Source organism: Eucalyptus grandis, chromosome 8 (genome assembly GCF_016545825.1).
Source record: "Eucalyptus grandis isolate ANBG69807.140 chromosome 8, ASM1654582v1, whole genome shotgun sequence".
Classification (NCBI taxonomy): domain Eukaryota; kingdom Viridiplantae; phylum Streptophyta; class Magnoliopsida; order Myrtales; family Myrtaceae; genus Eucalyptus; species Eucalyptus grandis.
Window position 1 is genome coordinate 70,348,683 of NC_052619.1, and position 21,779 is coordinate 70,370,461.

The 21,779-nt window shown below is 39.0% G+C and overlaps 1 protein-coding gene and 1 pseudogene across 1 annotated transcript; one reads left to right on the plus strand and one right to left on the minus strand.

The window, feature by feature from the left end:
• The first annotated feature begins 6,114 nt into the window (after window positions 1–6,114).
• LOC120287489 lies at window positions 6,115–9,831 on the plus strand (annotated as a pseudogene).
• Window positions 9,832–10,940: 1,109 nt separating this feature from the next.
• On the minus strand, window positions 10,941–12,191 carry LOC104423917 (G-type lectin S-receptor-like serine/threonine-protein kinase LECRK1). The gene has a single exon (XM_010036350.2). It carries the CDS (start codon window positions 12,189–12,191, stop codon window positions 10,941–10,943), a length of 1,251 nt encoding a protein of 416 aa, XP_010034652.2.
• Between the last annotated feature and the right edge of the window lie 9,588 nt (window positions 12,192–21,779).

A 21,779-nucleotide genomic window follows, 5' to 3' on the forward strand; every position in this document is an offset into this window, starting at 1 on the left:
AACATAGTGGCTTTAATTTAAAGACATTGAGATCGGATAGAGGTTGAGAGTTTACTTCCAATGAATTTGACAATTATTGTAAAATTCATGGAGTGAAACGTCAGTTGATTGCTAGCTATACTCCTCAGCAAAACGGTATAGCAGAAAGAAAGAATAGAACAATTTTTGAAATGGCAAGAAGTATGCTAAAGGCTAAAGCATTACCGAAGAAGTTTTGGGCAGAAGCCGTTGCTTGTGTTGTATTTGTGATGAACAGGTGTCCAACAAGGAGTGTTCTTGGAAGAACTCCAGAAGAGGCTTGGAGCGGCAACAAGCCAGATGTTTCGTTCCTACGGGTATTTGGGTGCATAGCATATCCGCATATACTGGACGAACGAAGAAAAAAGTTGGATGATAAAAGCGAGAAGTGCATTTTCATTGGATATAGTAATGTGACTAAGGGTTATAAGCTATATAATCCTGTCACGGAGAAGGTAATTATTAGCAGGGATGTCCAATTTTTTGAAGATGAAGCCTGGGACTGGAATCAAAAGGCTGACCAGAAAGACATTACTATGGAAGATGAACCATTGGTGAGGGAGACCGAAGAATCTTCAATTGAAGATCCATCACTTTCACCTAGTAGTTCATCCTCCTGACCAGCAAAGACTGCAGAACCATTGATTCGTCGTTCACAACAACCGCAGAAGACGCTAGTAAAATTCAATGATTATGTGGTCGCAAGAGTTGATCATAATGACAGTGACGAAATCACTGATGAAACAATAGTAAAATTTTGTTTATTTACCGAATGTGACCCCATATCCTATGATGATGCCGCAGCAGCAGATGAGAAGTGGAACCAAGCAATGGATGAAGAAATCCACTCCATTGAAAAGAATGACACGTGGGTGCTAACTTCTTTACCACCTGGTAAGAAGCCTATAGGTGTCAAGTGGGTGTAAAAAACGAAGTGCAAACTCAACGATCAGGTGGACTATTATAAAGCTAGACTGGTGGTGAAAGGCTACAAGCAAAAGCCAGGTATTGATTATTTTGAAGTATTTGCATCGGTGGCTCGAATGGATACCATTCGAATGATCTTGGCACTTGCAGCTCATAACCGTTGGAAAATCCATCAAATGGATGTGAAATCGGCATTCCTTAATGGTTTTCTCGATGAGGAAGTATATGTGGAGCAACCACAAGGTTATGTGAAGAAAGGGCGTGAAAATCAAGTTTATAAACTGAAGAAAGCGTTGTATGGGCTAAAACAGGCACCTTGAGTTTGGTACACGAGGATTGATACTTACCTGTTGGAGCATGGCTTTCAAAAGTGCCCTTATGAGCATACACTGTATATCAAATCAAATACTAACGGCGATATTATAATTGTTTGCCTTTATGTTGATGATTTGATATTTACAGGAAGCTGTGAGAAGATGTTTGCTGAATTCAGGGAGGCCATGACAAGTCAATTTGAGATGACAGATTTGGGATTAATGTCCTATTTTTTGGGCCTTGAAGTGAAGTAGACAAATGAAGGCATATTTGTTTCATAGCAAAAGTATGCTAATGATATTTTGAAGCGATTCAATATGGAAACGCTCAAATCAATTCGAACTCCTGTAGCAGAATGGTTGGAGTTGAAGAAAGAAGGAACCGATGAACTGGTAAATCCCACTTATTTTAAAAGTATTGTTGGCAGTTTAAGATATTTGGCTACCACTAGGCCAGATATAACTTATGGCGTGGGAATTATTAGTCGGTTTATGGAGAAACCATACCAATCACATTTGCAAGCAGCAAAAAGAATTTTAAGGTATGTCAGTGGAACTCGTGATCATGGAATTTTATATTCTTACACTGATAACTTCAGTTTAGTGGGGTATACACAGTGATTGGGCAGGTGATACTGAAACACGGAAGAGCACTTCCGGATATGCGTTCTTTCTTGGATCAGGAATAATTTCTTGGTCATCAAAGAAACAACAAGTTATTGCACTCTCAACAACTGAAGTAGAATACATTGCAGTATCTTCAGCAGCATGTCAGGCAATGTGGCTTTGAAGGATGCTTTTTGAGCTTATGCATGAACAAAAAGGTCCTACTAAATTGATGTGTGATAACAAGTCAGCGATTGCATTGGCCAAGAATCTCGTATTTCATGGCAGGAGCAAACATATCGACATTAAGTATCATTATATTCGTGAGTTGATAAAAGAATGTGAGATTGAACTTGATTTCTGTAAATCCGAAGATCAGATTGCAGATATTTTGACAAAATCATTGAAGGCAGATTTGTTCGAGAAATTGAAGACAATGCTTGGGGTCGTAGTCTTACAAAATCAATTTTAAGGGAGGCTGTTAGAAAATAGTAAAATTGATTTTGTGTTTTGATTAGCTTATTTGTCTTTTAATTGTTTTTTGGCTATGTGTAAGCAAGAGTTAGTTGGTTTGTCAACCGTCAAAGAAACGTGTGCTACAACACCACGTCTCTCTAAGCCGCCGGAGAAGAAAAATCATGAAGAAAGTACAAGTATCTTGGGCACAACAATAAAATATTATTATACTTGCTGCTGGAGATCTCAAGAAGTACGAAGGAAGGTGAACTTGTGGCTTGCAACTTGGACTTGAAGGAAACGCAGACCACAATTTTTTACTACAAAGAAGAAAAGTTCAACTTTAACTCTTGCATGTCTAAAGTCCAGGCGGTGAAGTGCTTATAGATATAGGGTTATGTTAGTTTTTATTTTTAGTGTGTGAGAGAGTGAGATTTTAAAGAGAGTTTTAAGCTTAGCAAAGTTAGTGTGTACTCTCTTAAGCCTTTACAAAGGCATATTGTGTAATATAATCTCTCTTTGTGTGTGTACTCTCTCCCTCCAAGTCATTTTGGTTCCAACAGTTTTTATGGTAAATTCTCTCATGAGGTTTATTGAATCTAGTGATTTGAATATTTTCTATCTCGTGTCAGGTAGTAGGCCAAGGGTCGCCCTTGTAGGACCGATGATGGAAGTCTTCGACTTCCATGCGATGGCCGATCGGGCTTAACCTAGGGAAGGCTCTTTGAGGAATTATTATCTGTAGACCATTCGCAAGGGCAAGGGCAAGGCCTCACCCAGCCACTGACAAAGGCTTGAGCCCTCACAAGCGTGACCTTACAGCCTCTAGCGAGAGCTCGAGCCTCCCCAATGGCCAGTGAGGCTCACTAGAGGTCAGCAAGGTCAATCTCGACCTCGCCAAGGTTCGGCAACTAATTAAAGGAAGGATGAGAAAAAGGAAAAATAAAATAAATAAATAATTCAAAAAAAAAAACAAAAATATTAATAAAAGTTATCCATGTTAACACCGGTCATATCACATCAATCGACCGATGCTCAATTAACAAAATCCGATGAAAATTAGCTAAAACAACTAAATTAGCACCAAATCAAAATGTTTATAATTAAATTAACGTCAATAAAATATTTATGATCAAATTGATACAGATACAAAAAGTTTATGATTTTTTTTTTACCAAAAACACTTGCTCAATGTCTTCTTTTTCCTTATGTGATGCGGGTTCGGACCCGTTTTAGGGCCTTTTTCTTATTCGTCAATGACACTGTTTCCGTACCAAAGTTGGGCCTTTTTCTCATCGTCTTTGCTGTCAGTAACGAATGAGGGCTTCTTCTCTGTCCACCCGTTTAGTTTTGTTTTGTTTTCTTCTACATGAGAACTTTCCTTGCGGAAATTGCGGTGTGCTCCAACGCCTTTCATTCACACCGCCTTTCATTTTCCACTCTCTCTCTCTCTTTCTAGATTACTAATCGGGCGAATGACTTTTTCCTTATGACAATGTGCTCTTTGATGGTACTTTCACATTACTAATAATGTAGCGTTAGAAAGTTTAATCCAGAAAAATTATAATTGATAAGTGAAGGGATGATATATATATATAGCGAGAGAGAGAAAGTCTAAGATTTATTGTCAAACAATGTGGAATAATATTTCAATTCTCCTCATATATATAAGTTAGATCATGAGTGGTACCCAAAATTTGACTAACAAGAAAGACACATACGCAAAAAAAAAAAATACTGGCTTTAATACCATGTTGAGAGCAAAGTGGAAGAAAGAATTTGAGATTTTTTTATTAGGCTTTACATGACAATTATCTAAAGTGATCAAATGTAAAATATAATCAATGAGGACCAATTAAGAGAAATATATAGAATTACGTGATATTCTAGATATATTTTTAACAAGTAGCATGAGTTGATAGTGATATTCTAAATATATATTCTAAATATATTCTAAATATTCATTCATGATGACAATCGAGGATTAAGATATTGACTGATGGGTCAGCGGAGGACTTGGAAACTGATAGAATTAGAAGAATCCGAAGTGGTGGGGAAATCCTTATCCTGAATGAATCTGTAGCGCCCGAAAGTCACGTGGTGAGATTTTATTGTCAATGATTTTTCCGAGGGAATCTTGACTAAGTTTTTGTGGCTTAAATCAGCCTAAATCCTGCTTTTTCATGATCGACCACTCCTCTATGGGATGATCAAGGAATTTTAGAATGATTTTCATTCGGATGCCTGAATTTTGAGTTTGAATTCTTTTGAACGGTATTGGCTAGGGGGGGTTACTATCTATGCTCCTCTTTATATTTAATTAGGCTTAATATTGAGAAGGGGATGGAAGTGAGAGACATGGATTATTCCTATGTCATGTCTTCTCTCACTTGACTATATCACATGCAAAGTTTGTTGGAGGATTTGCCGTCGTAAGCTCTCTTTTGGTATGCTCATCTTCATGACAAGACGACAAACAGTAATTGCTCAAATTAAGATTTGAGGGTCTGAGTCTTAATCAGTCACTCCCTCACAAATCATCAAATTAAGATCAAATAAGATCATCATAATTACTGCTCACTATTTTATACCCAAGCGGGTAAACTGAGATTATTGCAGGAAAAACGAACATTTGCTCAACCTCGTCTTTCTTTCTTATGTAATCCAGGTTCAGACGTGCATTAGGATCCGACAGGTCTGTATGTCTCGCATTCACTTCCGGCAATGGCACCATGTTCACGTAACAAAATTTGTTCTTTTTTTAGTCTTCTTTTTCCAGACCCGACCAACAAGTTGTTCACCGCTGTGGGTAACTAACGAGAGAGTGCTTCTTCTCCTGTCCACCCGTTTTAGTCTTCTTTTGTTTTCTTCTGCAAGAAAAAGTCGTCGTCTCCTTGCGATAAATTCTTGGCACCATATTCGATAAATTCTTGGCACCATGTTTTTTTTTTTTTTTTTTTTTTTGAACAGAGAAACAGAAATACATTAGTAGGAGAAGTTTAAAGCAGTTATTGTCTTCTTTTTTCCAGCCCAGACCAACAAGTCGTTGACCACTGTCGGTAACGAGAGAGAGCTTCTTCTTCTGTCCACCCGTTTTAGTCTTCCTTTGTTTTCTTCGGGAAGAAAAAGTCGTCTTCTTGCGATAACTCCTTGCGTAAATTGTGTGTGCTCCAACGCCTTTCATTTTCCAATATTCCGCCAGTTGTACTGTTCTACAATTTCATTTGTAAATGAAGTCAGGATGAATTATTATTGTTGGAGATATGGCTGAAGATTCAGAGGATATTCGTTGTAATTAGATTATGGACTGTTTGATATAGTCAATTCATAATTGATTTTGTAGAATATGAAATTGCACTTTTCCTAAATTTGCTTTTATTCATTGTATTGTAAATTGACACGTGTAGATGTACATTGGATAATTGAATACAATACAACAAATTCCTCCTATTTCTCTAGTTTTCTGACATGGTATTAGAGCGTTCTTTCCTGGCATAAACTTCTGCAAAAATCTCCTAGAATTGCCTCTGCTTTGGTCTTTTCAGTTGTTGTAGCGCGGCATTTGCAAAACAATTCAGCACCTCGCTAGGAATCCGTAGGAATCCATATTCTACGATACCATGCAGAAGGATCAAAAGAAGAACTCAAGTGAAGATTCACCACACAGCAAAACCTCGGATCAGAATGAATCAATCCAAGAAAATCAGCCTCCTCAGCATCCTGACAGCACCGCATCTCCTTCCGGCCCAGTGGCCATTGGTCCATTGGTTTCCAGTTCAGGGTCAACGGACGAATGGAGCAAATCCCGCATGGGCTCAATATGGCCCGCCCAGAGAGGAAGGAGGCCCGCGCCTTGGAGATCCATCCAATGAAGGAGTGCTGCCACCTTCCGTCTCTGGAGCCGATCCAAATAGTGGGTCGAGCTGGGCAAATATGGGTCACAGGCCCGGCTTCTCTCAATCTGGTCAAGGGATGAATTCCTACCCGTTTATCCAATCCAATTGCAACCAAGATTCTTCCCCTTTGAAGCTACAGCAAGCGGCGATCGCCTAGAGCTTGAAGATCCCCTCTAAACGTCACCGACCAATGGACCCAAACTCCAGCTGATCAACCTATAGCTCACGGGTTCGGACACCTACACCACCTGGCCTCAGGAGTTCCGGCGAACCTTGTTCACAAAGGAGGACGGCTTCCTCAATGGAGTCGTCCCACTCCCGACAGACAACGACTTCAACAACACTAGCGAAGATGTAATTAGTTAGTTTGTACCTGGATTGGGAATTGCCTAGCTCCCAATGTCGTGACCAGACTCCTAGCAACAGAGGACTTGAAGAAAATGTGGAAGAACATACGCAAGATGTATGGGAGACTTGATCATGCGAAGCTATTTACGCTCAGCCAAGCCCTATTGGAATTGAAGCAAGGGAGCCTCTTGATCGTTGTTTGCTTCAACCGATTCTTGGCATTGTGGAATGAGCTCGAGGCGACTGATGAATATTTGGAAGGACCCAAAGCCACCCTTCAACAATACTAAATGATCAAAGAAAGAGAAAATGTTACACCGTTTGATAAATTGTAACATTGAAAGGTAAATTAGCATAAACACCGTTTGGCAAAATTCACATTTGTAATTGGCTTTTGCTATTTTTTATGTTTTATTTAAGTCTGAATATCAAATTCCGGCGGCCGGCCAACCGCTAGCCAACCGCCGGGCAGCCAGATCTGGCCACCGGACCACCAAATCTGGTAGCCTGAGGTCGCAGAGGTCAAATCTGGCCATCCGACGGTCAAATCTAGCCTCAAGACCGCTAAATCTGGCTATTGAGCTAGGCAACATCGCCTGAAGTCGCGGGTCGTGCCAACCTAGGTGGTGGTCACCGAGGACATGCGACCCCCAAGCGGCGATGGTGGCTGCCGAAGAAGAGGCGGGAAAGACAAAGGCAAATGGGGAAGATGAATAGTGACAACTATGAACAAGGAAGATGAACAATGACAACTTGCATTTCCAAAATGCCCAATGCTCAAAGCACCTCACGACCTGCATTGGGCTTTTAGCATTGGGAATGCGACATTTGCTCAATGAGCTTTCAAAAATGTATCACAAACGCCAAATATTTTCCCCAATGAGCTTTGAGGGCCCAAAGCCCCTTGAAAAAGGCCGAACCAAACAAGGCCTACTTCATTCATTGACACATGTTAAATCTTGTACATGTTATCAATGAATCACACTCTACACATTATTCATGTGATGATATCCATGTGAGCTAGCACTTGTATTTCCAAATCATAGAAAAATACAAGAAAATATGGGAAAATGCTATAAAAATTAGGGGTGTACAAAAGAACTGGAATCTGCCCGGACCGCTTGGAACAGGACCGGAACCGCCTGGAACCAGTGGTTCTTGAGAGAACCGGTGGATACTGGTCTGATTCCGGTTCCATGTGCGAATCCGTCCACCCGCCCACCCAAATCGGACCAATTAACTTTTAATATTAAAAAGAATTGAAATTACTAATTAACAAACCTAGCATCAACAGGATCAACAAAGTTCTGAGATCCACAATCTCTATCACATTGCTGGTTGGGGTTGGTGTGTTATCATGAAACTTCCCACCATCACTAGCATGTGTCCGTCTACTCTACTGTAAATATTTATTTACTTTTTTTTCAAATGATTCATCAACATTCGAATCTCGACTCCTGCCTTTAATTTTAAAGAGTAGCATTGTATCCATCATCTCGGATAGCTCGGTGTCGATGTCATCAACATACACTACTGTCTACTTGTTACTCCTCTCATCTTCAAATTCTAAATCCTCCCTCTAGTGATTCTTCTTTCCCCTAATTCCACTAAGAGGCAAAATGTCACTTTCATCCTCCTACAAGTTAACCACATTTAGTGATTTCTTTTCCTTGGACCATGAGTTTACTAGAAACTTTTAGTATATTACTCGATATGAAGAGTTCTCATTGTGGGATTTAGAAAGTGATATTCTTATTATTGCGAGACCGGTTCCATTGATCCACCCGGGAATCAAACCGAACAGGCAAACCGGTTCTTATTGGATCCATGTAACAAACGGATGGATTCCGGTTTCAATTTTTCAAAACCGGTCCTTAGTGGACGGTTCCCGGTTTTAAGTCGGGAACCGCCCGCCCGAACCATGCACACCCCTAATAAAAATACACATATTTAGGATTTCATACATATTTTCACATCCATAAAATCATCAAATGTGTAAAATAAATGTACCATAGTATAGACAATCTTTATTCGAGCACGCAGGAACCAAGAACGCTCCAATTGAAGATCGAACACGCCTATACATCCAGCCAAAATGCACGGCACGTGTAGCACATGATTAGGCTTGCTTAGACCAATCTAAATCGCCGATCCAACTGGTCCAATCAATGGAGAACCAAGTCGAGCGGGTCAATGAGTCATATCTTGGGTCAGTCACTCGGTCGCTAACATCACAAAGACATCAGCCTTAGCATGTGCAAGGCAAGCATTGGTGTCCCCTTGTGCATGGGAGCATGTGGTAACACACGTCTAAGGAGAAAATATTAGGTGGGTTTTACCCTCCACATAGGCGAAATGTATCACCATACAAAATTCGACACGCGGCAATTTTTGGCCAACCTGTCAGCGCCCACTCCCCCATTAACTCCGTCTCTCTCCTGTTTACCCTCTCTCCTCCCCTCCGTTTCTGCCCACAAAAACCAGCTGTCAGAGAAAGGATGTCGATTGTCCTCTCCCTCCCTCTTTCTCTCTTGTCCCTCTTTCTCTCTCTTCTACTCCCGATTTTGTATAGGGAAGAAACCAGCGTCCTCTCACGAACGGAGGAATTTCACCAGTGCCCATATGCGCACTCTGCAAGGCTCGATCCTTCACTTCATCCAGTGCCCACATTCTAGAGAGAGAGAGAGAGAGAGGGAGTGCAGTAACGAACAAAAGGGAGCTTTTGCGCCGTTCCTAGAGAGAGAAAAATGCGTGGGGGCTGAGCTTGGAGCCGCTAGACATGGTGGGCGTCCAGATCCCGCACCACTTCCAGTGCCCCATCTCGCTAGAGCTGATGCGGGACCCGGTGACAGATGGGGCAGACCTACGACCTGTCCAGCATCGAGCCTTGGATCGCCGCCAGCAACACTACCTACCCCGTCACCCACGCCCCACTTCTCGACTCCGCCCTCATCCCCAACCACACCCTCCACCGCCTCATCCAGTCCTGGTGCGTCGCCAACCGCCACTCCGGAGTGGAGCGCATCACCACCCCGAAGCAGCCCGCCGACCCCTCCTGCGTCCGCGCCCTCCTCTCCCAGGCCGCCTCCATGTCATCCGCCGCCGCCGACCTCCGACTCTCCTCCTCCTTCCATAATAGACTCGCTCCAAGCGCCGCTGCCAGACTCGTCATCTTCCTCAAGCAAGACGATCATCAAGGCAGTGGCGGCCACTGTGGCCAACCATGGACAACACTTGCTCGACCTCAAACTCGGAGCTTTGGTTAGCGCTCGAGTTTCGAGCTCGGCCTCAAGTATCTCACCACAAACGAAGTTCAACACAATCTCCATCTGGCGGCGCACCGTCCCTCCTTGACCTGAAGCGGCCATGAGCCGACTCAAGCTCGAGCCATGGCAGACACAAGAAAAAAGAAAAGAGAAGTGGAGAGAGAAGAGGGGGAGAAACAGTTGTGGGCAGAAACGGAGGGGAGGAGAGAGGGTAAATGGGAGAGAGACGGAGTTAATGGGGGAGAGTGGGCACTAACAGCTGGGCCCAAAATTGCCACGTGTCGAATTTTGTATGGTGATACATTTCGCCTACGTGGAGGGTAAAACCCACCCAATATTTTATCCACGTCTAAGCCCAACAAAGCGTGGCCCCACATGAGGGTGCATGCGACGTCCCCTAATGGCATGCTACCACTCAAAATGCTCATCTCAATGAGCTCTTGCCGATTATGTGATTAAAATCAAATTTTTCTGAACAAAAAAAAAAAAAAAAATAGGGGCAAAAACAGTTCATTTGACTTCTAAGCTATGACTGCTTTCATACCACATGTAAGCCACAAAAACGCATCTCAAGATCTCTATAGCTAAAATCAAGAACACATAAATAATCAAGTAAAAATATTTGCATACATGTTTTGCAATCCATCATTCTTGATGCGGAATATCGACGATCCAAACTCAAGAGATTCTCTTCTATTGCCTTTTGTATCACTAGGTCAATGAAACGGCCCATCACCCTTAGCATTCAATAAACACTTTTAATGTGAGAATAATTGTGTGTTAAGATTAGAAAAGAGATTTGAGCACTATTTCTATTTATAGAGTTTTCAACCAGGCCATCTCATTACGAGCCAAGCTCAACTCTGCCCACACTAACTAGTCTCATACCAGACTAATTAAGAAATCTTCATCTCGTCTTATTAGACCAATCCCATAAAACGATAAACTATAGTATTAATTAATATACCCACATTAATTTTCAAAAAAAAAAAACAACTCTTACATCAATATCACCATTGCAAAACCATCATTGCAAAAGCAATCGATGATGCAATTGCAATCAGAATGTCTCTCCAAGTATGCTTTTGCTCAAACCCATTTATTTCGCTTCATCCAGATCTAGTATCGCCTACCTTGACGTAAAGTTGAGGGTTTGAGTTCCCATCAGGGACTCTCCTACCGAATCTTAAAGGAAACTTCCACTTATAGCAGGATTGACTGACATTGTATGCAACAGCCTCGCAATTGCAATCCTGCCGACATGCTTCTAAACATTCATCCTTGGTCAGCGACGTAAGAGCAGAATACGTGTCATCCTCCCATGTGGTGTTAGGAACAGGTTGCATGTTGTTGCTGACCGTGGGGTTCTTGCAGCTTTCTGCAGTGAAGTTCCTCTCGCACCCTGCAGTCCTGTTGCCGTCCTCAACAGATACGAATCCTGGAAGACACTGGCACTCATAATCTTGACCAACATTCACACAAAACCCATTAAGCCCGCATAGGCCCTTGGGGAGGCATCTGTCTTCTGGTTTATACCATTTGACGCGCCAATCGTCATTCCTGGTTATGTCGTATGAGTATAGCCGGAAAATCCCATCTGGGTCAATCCTGGCAAGATAGATCATATCTTCTTTAGGAAGTCCTTGGCTCGTGAAATTCGCAAGGTATACACCTTGGGGTTTCAATAGGTAAAAAAACCCATTATCCTCAAGATGTAGCGTCACATTCGGACCATTATTAGGTGTCCGCGAATCCCAGTAACCGTATTCGCCAGTAAATGGAGTGCCCTTTGGATATAACGCAAGCACTCCATCTAATTGCATGATGGCAAGAAAGAGACCCGTGGACGGATCAGTGACCGAAGCACTTGAATGCAACTCTTTTGATGCCGGTAGACTTTGGCCGCCTAAAATGGTATCTGTCGGTGTGTCGAAGCTCTGCCATATGACCTTCTGGTCAGAGTTGTAAAGAACGAAGTTCCCCGAATCAAGCATTGAAGCCGAAGTGGTCACGGTCGTGTCATTAGGAGTGGCAACATACATATCCTGTGCTTGTGCTGACTGAAGAACGAGTCTGCCACCGCCGTCGAAACGCAGAGTGGAATTGCTCGGAAGCGAAGAGCTATCTCGGCCATAAGTCCAGACTGCGGTTTTATTCGAAGTCCTTGGAAGGAAGACTCCCACGTAATAACCGTTGCCTCTCTGGTAGAATCCAAACGCAAAGACGCCGGAAGGGGAGAGCCATGAGGATTTGGAGGTGGGCGTGAGAGTGTCGGTGAGGCTGATGGCTTTCTGTCCCTGGGAAGTTGCTGTTATGAATAAGAGTGCCAATGGGAGGAGAATGAAAATTGGAGCAGCCATAACAGGAGAGTGAGAGTGCCTGGCGCTGTGAAGAATCAGCTCTTCGGTGCGTGCTTTATATCGTCTTGGGGAGTAACCTGTTCGGACAAGTTTTTTGGGGTCAATGTCTTTTTTTTGGTTGGTCAAACACCAAAATGTTGTCCTGAGAAATCATATTCATCTGGACGGCCTTGTTATTTATGTAACTCTTTCATTGGTTGTGGTACACGATTTGGGATCGGATCAGAATTATTATTTGTAGAGCATTTGCATTATTAGAAAGGTTAATACCATTAAAAATCTTGAATTGGTATTGTTATTACTTTTTACTCCAAACTAATTTTTATCTCATGATATTCATAACACATTTATTCCAATCTAATTTTTGTCTCACAAAAAAATCCTAAACCAGTATCCCTAACCCAAACCTACCTTTTTTTGTTAAAAATACATACGTATCAACGCGTGTGTTTGGGACAGATGCTTGGTAACATTAGTAAAATTGTTGATTCACAGTATAGAAGCATGGCTTTGTGTAGGCAAGTTTTGGGTGTAGGAGTGGGGTAGTATCGATGAGACCTGCCCTTTTTCCCAGAGTTGATACGTTGTATTCTGCTTTTTTTTTGTACTTGTACTAATACTTGGAAGAGGGTATCACCCGCCTGGGTGGCACTGCTGGCGGCGAGCTTCTCCCCCTAACGCAAGGGGAGGAGTTCGATTCCCGAGCGTCGCAAGGGTGACTTACCCGAGGCACGAGGGGTGGTGGTGACTCACATGCCTCCCCAGGGTTTACTCCGCTGCGCTGTTGGCGTACAGGGCTTCCCTGGGTCATCAAAAAAAAAAAACACTTGGAAGAGGGTTATAAATGGAAAAATTAAGTGTAAATCACTCATACTCGTGCAATTTTTTATAGGGGATGTTGTGAATATTTTATTATGCTTATTGAAGAACTCAATGTCCAGCATTGCCGTATAAAAGACTCCCATATAGGACCTTTACTAATTTCCCTTCTTTAATATATTAAATCTATTTTTTTATTTCCTTTTTATTGTCTTACTTATATATTTGGGAAAAGGACCAAAAATAAAAATAAACATTTCCTCAAATTAAGATTCGAGGATCTGAGTCTTAATCAGTCACTCCCTCACAAATCATCAAAGTAAGATCAAATAAGATCGTCATAATTACTGCTCACTATTTTATACCCAAGCGGGTAAACTGAGATTATTGCAGGAAAAACGAACATTTGCTCAACCTCGTCATTCTTTCTTATGTAATCCAGGTTCAGACGTGCATTAAGATCCGACAGGTCTGTATGTCTCGCGTTCACTTCCGGCAATGGCACCATGTTCACGTACCAAAATTTGTCCTTTTTCTAGTCTTCTTTTTCCAGACCCGACCAACGAGTTGTTCACTGCTGTGGGTAACTAACGAGAGAGTGCTTCTTCTCCTGTCCATCCGTTTTAGTCTTCTTTTGTTTTCTTCTGCAAGAAAAAGTCGTCGTCTCCTTGCGATAAATTCTTGGCACCATGTTCAGGCACCAAAATTTGTCCCTTTTCTTGTCTTCTTTTTCCAGCCCCGACCAACAAGTCGTTGACCACTGTCGGTAACGAGAGAGAGCTTCTTCTTCTGTCCACCCGTTTTAGTCTTCCTTTGTTTTCTTCTGGAAGAAAAAGTCGTTGTCTTCTTGCGATAACTCCTTGCGGAAATTGCGATAACTCCTTGCGGAAATTGCGTGTGCTCCAATGCCTTTCATTTTCCAATATTCCGCGAGTTTTACTGTTCTACAATTTCATTTGTAAATGAAGTCAAGATGAATTATTATTGGACATATGACTGAAGATTCACAGGATATTCATTGTAATTAGATTATGGACTGTTTGATTTAGTCAATCCATAATTGATTTTGTAGAATAGGAAATTGCAATCTTTTATGTATCTTTTCCTAAATTTGCTTTTATTCATTGTATTGTAAATTGACACGTGTAGATGTACATTGGATAATTGAATACAATACAACAAATTCCTCCTATTTCTCTAGTTTTCTGACATGGTTTCAGAGCTCTTTCCTGGCATAAACTTCTGCAAAAATCACCTAGAATTGCCTCTGCTTTGGTCTTTTGAGTTGTTGTAGCAGCAAAATTTGCAAAACAATTCAGCACCTCGCTAGGAATCCGTAGGAATCCATATTCTACAATACCATGCAGAAGGATCAAAAGAAGAACTCAAGTGAAGATTCACCACACAGCAAAACCTCGTATCAGAATGAATCGATCCAAGAAAATGAGCCTCCTTCCGGCCCAGTGGCCATTGGTCCATTGGTTTCCAATTCAGGGTCAATGGACGAATGAAGCAAATCCCGCATGGGCTCAATATGGCCCGCCCAGAGATGAAGGAGGCCCGCGCCTTGGAGATCAATCCAATGAAGGACTGCTGCCACCTTCCGTCTCTGGAGCCGATCCAAATAGTGGGTCGAGAAGGGCAAATCTGGGTCACAGACCCGACTTCTCTCAATCGGGTCGAGGGATGAATTCCTACCCATTTTTCCAATCCAATTGGCAACCCAGATTCTTCCCCTTTGAAGTTGCAGCAAGTGGCGATCGCCAGATCTGGCAAGGCTCAACCCTCGCCCATGGTAGCATCGGGCAAGCCAGCCTCGCCGCCCCATGTGAGGCCGCCCTCGTTGCCACTGGCAAGGTGGCCAATGAGGTCGACCTTGACCTCGCCGATTGGAGGAAGGAGGAGGAGAAATAAAAAAATAAAAATAAAATTCAAAAATAAAAATAAAAATTCAAAAATATTAAAATATTATTAAAAGTTATCCACGTCAACGCCGATAAGGCCACGTCAGCCAATCGGTGTTCAATTAGCAAAATTCAGCCAAAATTGGCCGGAAATGACTAAATTGGCACAATCTAAAAAAGTTTAAGATTAAATCGGCACCAAAAAAAGGTTTAGGATTAAATCGACACAAAGACAAAAGGTTTAAAACTTTTTCGACACTTTCCCCAATCAAAAACACTCAAGGATTTTCTGCACAAAACCTCACGTGAGATCCTCCGCTTGATTGAAGGAATGCTCTACTTGTTCTAGCTTGTAGAAAACTTATGATGAGCTCTCTATTTATACACAAAGAAGAACCCGGTCTCATTATTCATTATTACACGTGAATAAGCTCCATTTATTTTACGGAAAATAGCTAATTTAAAGACATTTTCCTAAAAATGATTATTTGTATGGTTCAGAAAAGTCAATAAGTGAAATATATTTTCATTAACCACGGAAATATTTGGATATAAATTGTTATCAATATTGAAAATATTTTCTGTTGATTAATTATTTCAATTTATACAAACAATTATTTTTAGAAAATTTTTTTTCTAATTATTCATTTTTCATGAAACAAACAAAGCCAATGTCTTCCTTTCTCTTCAGCTACCGTAGGAGGGAATCAATGAAAGAAACAAAATAAGTCTACACATTAAATAATATTGTGTGCATGGAAGAATTCATCTTCTCGGTTGTCTTCATGCAACTCCCTTTTAGTGCCAAAGGAGGGATAGTCTTCTTCAGGAGTGGCCTGTGGAAGTATTCTCTTGCGGACACACAGAAAACAAAAGTTACTCCCAAAAAAAGAGGAAAAATTTCAATTAAGGGCCTGAAATGAATGCATTTTCTCAAAAAAAAAAAAAAAAGGGGGTCCAAGATGGACCTTACCTCAAATAAGGGCATGAAGTGAAGACGTGTGCAGCCGAGACAACAAGATCCCACCAAATCAAGAGATGACCAACTTATTTATCCAGCTAGCACGCAAAAAAGTGAAGACAGAGTCAAAGAACATGCTGGAAATTATGGCCGAGGGTAGCAAAGTTTTGTAATTTGACTGTTGAGGAATTTAAAATATTAGAATGACTAAGGCAGTTGCCTAAATCAAAGTGGCGAGATGACTTCCCCTTTGCCAAAGTATGGTAAACAAGCCTATGTAAATGGCTTGGATGCACGACCCGCAATAGGAGAGAGAACCAGAACTAAAAGCTAGATCAATTAGAGAAAAAAAAAATAGAGAAACTAAGAGTAGCTCGGGAGAGTGAGAAGAGAGTGGTGCTGTACCACTATAAACTTCAATTATGCTGTTATTTTTTTCATGTCCGGATAATACAGTTTCATGTGTAAATCTGACAATACTTAATAGAAAGCTGGCCCCCATGAACAATCGAAAGGAATGAGAAGTTCACTTTCTGGTGTCAATGTTGAGTATGCTTCTCAACGCACTTATCATGCTAGAGACGTCTTACTAAAATAAAATTTCAGATTTTTGACACATAAGATAGGTGCGACTCCTGTTTAGGAGGGAAAAAATAGAGAATATGGCAAATTTTTGGTGTCTCTGAATAATTCTGAATTTCCATGAACCGGTTCGAGGCTGAAATATGGAAAGTTCCGTCTACCTTCTGCATGAGGTCAGCTGATCAGTCAGAACAGCATCGAACATTTACATGGACAATGGCCCATAGGCAAAATAGTGCTGTCCCCTCTCCCCCGAAACGCATTCTTAAATTCATGGGCAGCTAACGGGACGCATACTGATAAACTATATCTGCCACCACAGGAAAGTTAAGGAATTGTTGAAATGAACTCGAGGTTGTTTTACTTCCTATAAGAAGGAAGAATTGCATAGGACAGAACAGGGAACTTCATTTCTGTTGAAATGAGGGACAGACTATGCACTTTGCACAGATAAACCCAATAAAATGTTCTCTGCTCTGGAAATGCCTATAGTAGAAACAGCTTAATTTCTCTCTAACCCGAGCAGGTTTTGGTGGTGATAAACGCAATTGCGAAGATGATTCAGATAACACTGAGGAAGGAAGTAGGATAGGGAGGGATTGGAACATCGACCGTGCCTTCAATCATAGAACCTTTTAATCATAAATCTTTTAATTGTGCGAATTTAGTTATTTAGCTCTCAAGTTTGAGTTCTGTACACGACGTAGTTAGGGCTCGATGTTTCTGTTTATCATTGTTCACATCAATCGAGAATAGTCCATGTTCTCATCTAGTGCAAAACGGGTTATCTTTCATAATCTGCATGCAAGATTATCCAGATGTGGTCATGTGTCGAGTCTCCTTTACGATCCCAGCTTATCTAGTGCTCATGTCTGTGTATTCGCATCTTCTCGTACCTTGGATATACTGAAAATCCAAAGAGTTTCCGACGTCAATTAACTCGTATTTTGTAGCTGCGGGATTTTTACACTTGCCTCAATGAAAACGTCGTAACATCATAAGACAAATTTACTTTTTGACGATGCATTTACGTTTGGTTACGCCCTACCTTTGTCGTGGCCGGATTGCAGCAATTAAGAAGATCGATCTGTTATCCAGAAAATCAATGCCCCACGCCCTACAAGAACGTGAAAAATCTAGACAATGAATGGTAGATTTTCTGATGTAGCTGGTAACTTCCTCCATTGTATAACAAATATAGGTTATAGGTAAACATTGTCTATTTTGAAAAATGTAAAGCGGAAAATAAAGTTGTGGAGTTTTCTGAGTTTGACCTAATACTGACACCGGGCGGCTGACTACTGTTGTTGCAGCCAACACCTTGTAAAAGACTTAAATGTGCGTTTTATAACGATTCTATTTTAGAGAATAATTTTTTATAAAAAATTTTTTTTTCCTGTTCTTGGGAACAATTTCTAAGTATAAAAATGCGCTTGGTAACTGCAAAAATTTCTATTTCCAGGATAGAAATATATTTGGTAAAATTATATAATTTTGTTGTTTCTTTTATTTATTTTTTAATAGTTTTGTTATATTTTTCCTTTTTTTCTTCTTTCCTTTTTTTCCTTCTTCCTCCTTGGTGGGCTGGTTGCCAAGGCGGCGGCGCGACCGGCGGCGAGGTCCAACAAGCTCGTCGAAGCCTTGCTAGGCCACCGCGAGGCGACAGGCCACCGGCGAGGCTCGACCTCGCCCAGGCGGTGCAAGGTCGGCCTCACATTGGCCTATCGATGGCCGAGCCTCTCGCCGTTGGCGACCGGCCAAAAGGAAAAAGAAGAAGAAGAAAAGAAAAAAAAAAAAAAAGAGAGAGAAAATTTGTTTTTAGAAATTGTTTCGGGAACAAAAAGTTGATTTTTTTTACTTCTTATTTCTATTCCAAATCTATTTTGGGAACAAAAAAATAGAATTTTTTGTTTCTGGAAACAAAAGTTTTACCAAATACATTTCTATTATTTTTTCGTTCCTTGAAACAAAAGAATAAAAAAATTTGTTGTAAAAGAACAGAAATAGATTTTATCAAACAGGCCCTTAATTGGCGCTCCTCAATCTATAATGGTTTCTCATACCATGTGAGATTTTTGTAGAACCAATGCCAACAATTCTAAAAGCTAAAAATTTTAAATGAATTCATGGCTTATTATTTAAATATTATAATGTATTCATTAATGTTCCCAAAAAGCATACAACTCTAGAAAAAACATTCAAGTTACGTTTGATCGTCCGGATTTCGAATCATGATATGATTTGATAAGATAAGATATGAAATCTATGAGATTTTGATATATTACATCCATTGTTTGGTGATTACAAGTAATAAAATCAGATATATTCATATTATATCATATATATTATTTGGTATAAACAACACATTAGTAAAAATGAACCAAAATTTTTAAAAATAGAGATAGTAAAAATCTCTCGAGACACTCTTACTTATTTTATTTTCCTCTCTTTTATTAATTTTTTTTATTTTTTCCCTTCCCATCATTTTCTAACAAAATTTTATTAAATAGTAGACTATACTAATATAACCAAAATACTAAAATATTTAAAATATATAATAAATATATATTTATTATTTATATATTGAAATTATTTTATAAAAATAATTAAATTCTAATATTTAAAAATAAAAATAGAATTAAATTAAAATAACTAAAGTGCTATATTTTTTTTGTTATTTTGAATTTCTTATATTAGAATTCAAATATTACTAAAACTGAGATATATTTTTAATTTTGTTAATTAAAAAAAATTTGTCCTTCCAGAAAAATAATTATCTCTCACGTCACTCTTACTTACTTTATTTTATTGCTTTTTATTTTATTTTTCTCTCTTTTATTAATTAATTTCTTTTTATTTTTTCCCTTCCCACCGTTCTCTAATAAAATTTTATTAAATAGTAAATTGTACTAATATACCTAAAATACTAAAATACCTAAAATATATAATAAAAATAAGTATATATGTATATTTAGATATTGAAATTATTTTATAAAATATAATTAAATTCAAATATATAAATTAAAATAAGATTAAATTAAAATAGCCAAATTGTTTTTTTTTTTTTTTTTTGTTATTTTGAATTTCTTATATTAGAATTCAAATATTATTTATATTTTATTAATTTTAAAAGTTTGTCATTTAAGAAAAATAACTTTTATATTATAAATTCTAGAAATCCTATCCACTTTTATTACTTATCTCCCATAGGATAATTTCATCCCCTTTTATCCTATCTTGAGTAGGAATCAAACATAGGATATAACAAATTTTATTCTATTCTGAATTTTATTCTGATTGTTATACGCACCGTCAATGCTCTTGATAACCATTGACACTAAAAAATGTCCAAGTGTTAGGTCGACAAGTTAGTCAAGTTAGTTAAAGGTAGAGCGAAGGCAAGCATCGTAGCTGTAAAGGAAGTGGAAGCAACAATTGTCAAGAAGTTGAGCCAACGATTATTGATACAACTATTAGGGAGGCTATTGTCATATAAGTGAAGGCAATGTAATTGTTTAATGGTGAAGTCAACAATTTCAAATGCAACTATCAAAGAAGTAACCATCAAAGAAGCGGAAACAACATAACTGTTAGGTAGTGGAGTCAACAATTTCGGTGATTTCAATACAGATTATTGAATTGTAGGAAGCACATATAATAGATTTAATTTCTTAGTGACCGTTTGTTAACCGTTGGTTGTAGATATAAACACTTGAATTGCAGTTTTTACTAGGGAACGCAAATCGATTGGAGAACTACATCGTTCATCTTTATATTTTCAGTACCTTTTACATGACTGTTAACAAATGCTCCTAGTTGCAATATCTATAGATTTCTGGTCGTTTATATTTTACGTCCAAAAATCAACAAAGGACCATCCGCACTCGCTCTATATCTTGAAGGATATTTCATGATCTTTCTAGCACAGTCGAAGGGACCCTTGTTTGTTGATTTGAGGAAGCTTTCATGGCAAGAACCAAAAACCGACAAGAGGCGGACAGTGTTGTTGAAAACAATCTAGTATCACAAATTGAAAATGAAGTTGTTGCACATTCTGACTCTTCAACGCTAACAGAGTCGAGAGAGAGAGAGAGAGATTGAAGACTTGAGGCATTACGGAATAGAATTACATGATCACGGGGGATATATTTAAAAACTTACATGAGATACAAAATGAAAAGAAGAATTAGCTAAGGGTAAAAGTAATTATGACTTTGGTTAAAAATACTTGGTAGTGGATAACAAAGAGGTGTACAAATCAAAGAGTGACATTTGGCCTAACCATATGGTTCCGGAGTAGATATTTTGATAAATTGCCACAATAGTTAGTAAATCAATATGTAAATAAGAAAATCAGTATTCATTCTAAATATTGATGATACGAAAAAAATACTTTAAACCCACTAAAACATTGAGCAAAATTTATCGGACGCTAGGAGGCTCTCAGCACAGTAAATTTCTAATCTATTACTAATTTGATACATTATTTCGGAGCATATAAGTCTCCATCGGCAACCAATGGAATCATTTTCTGAAAACTATGGACAAGGAGAATACAATTCAGACCTTCCTATTTTACAATGTTAATAATCCAATTAGAATTTCCACTTATGACATTATCGAATTTATTTCTCACATACAATTAATGGATGTAGAAATTTTCGGATATCATAATTAGCACAAATAGCCCCTAAACTTTGGCTAAATGTGCAATGTCGTCTTAGAATTTTTAATTTATGTAACGTAGTTTATGAACTTTGACTTAATATGCAATATCTTCCTTAAAACTTTTAACTTACTCAATATAGTCTATGAAGTATTGGTAAATTTTTAATGAAGTCCTAGAATTATATGAAAATATTCAAAATTTCATGGACCACATAAAAAAAAATGAAAAGTATCATGATGATTGCATATTGAACCAATGCTTAAAGATAATTCATCTGACCATTCGTCGATAATTAATCAAGATATTATTCATTATTAATTATTTTAAATAATGCAAATTATTAATCTTAAGAAAATATTTTAAAAATAATTATTTTTTTATTAAAATAAACGGACCCTTAATTTAGTAAAATCACTTGGGCGATAAAATTCTCGAGATTATAATTTATAAATATCTGAGATCTCAAGATAAATAGCATATGGATATGGTTGGGCCCACACACGATGTGAATCGGCAAGGAAAATCCCCGGGTATTAATCGGGGATTTAATCTTTTATCATTAATGGGATTAGAGTGGAAACGCAATCGCATTTAACTTGGTAATAATCTTTTCTCTCTTTTATTTATTTATTTCCGAGAGAGATTACTTACTG

Bases quoted from the DNA above. Each gene is read 5' to 3' on its own strand.
- LOC104423917 (XM_010036350.2), bottom strand. From the start codon at position 12,191: ATGGCTGCTCCAATTTTCATTCTCCTCCCATTGGCACTCTTATTCATA.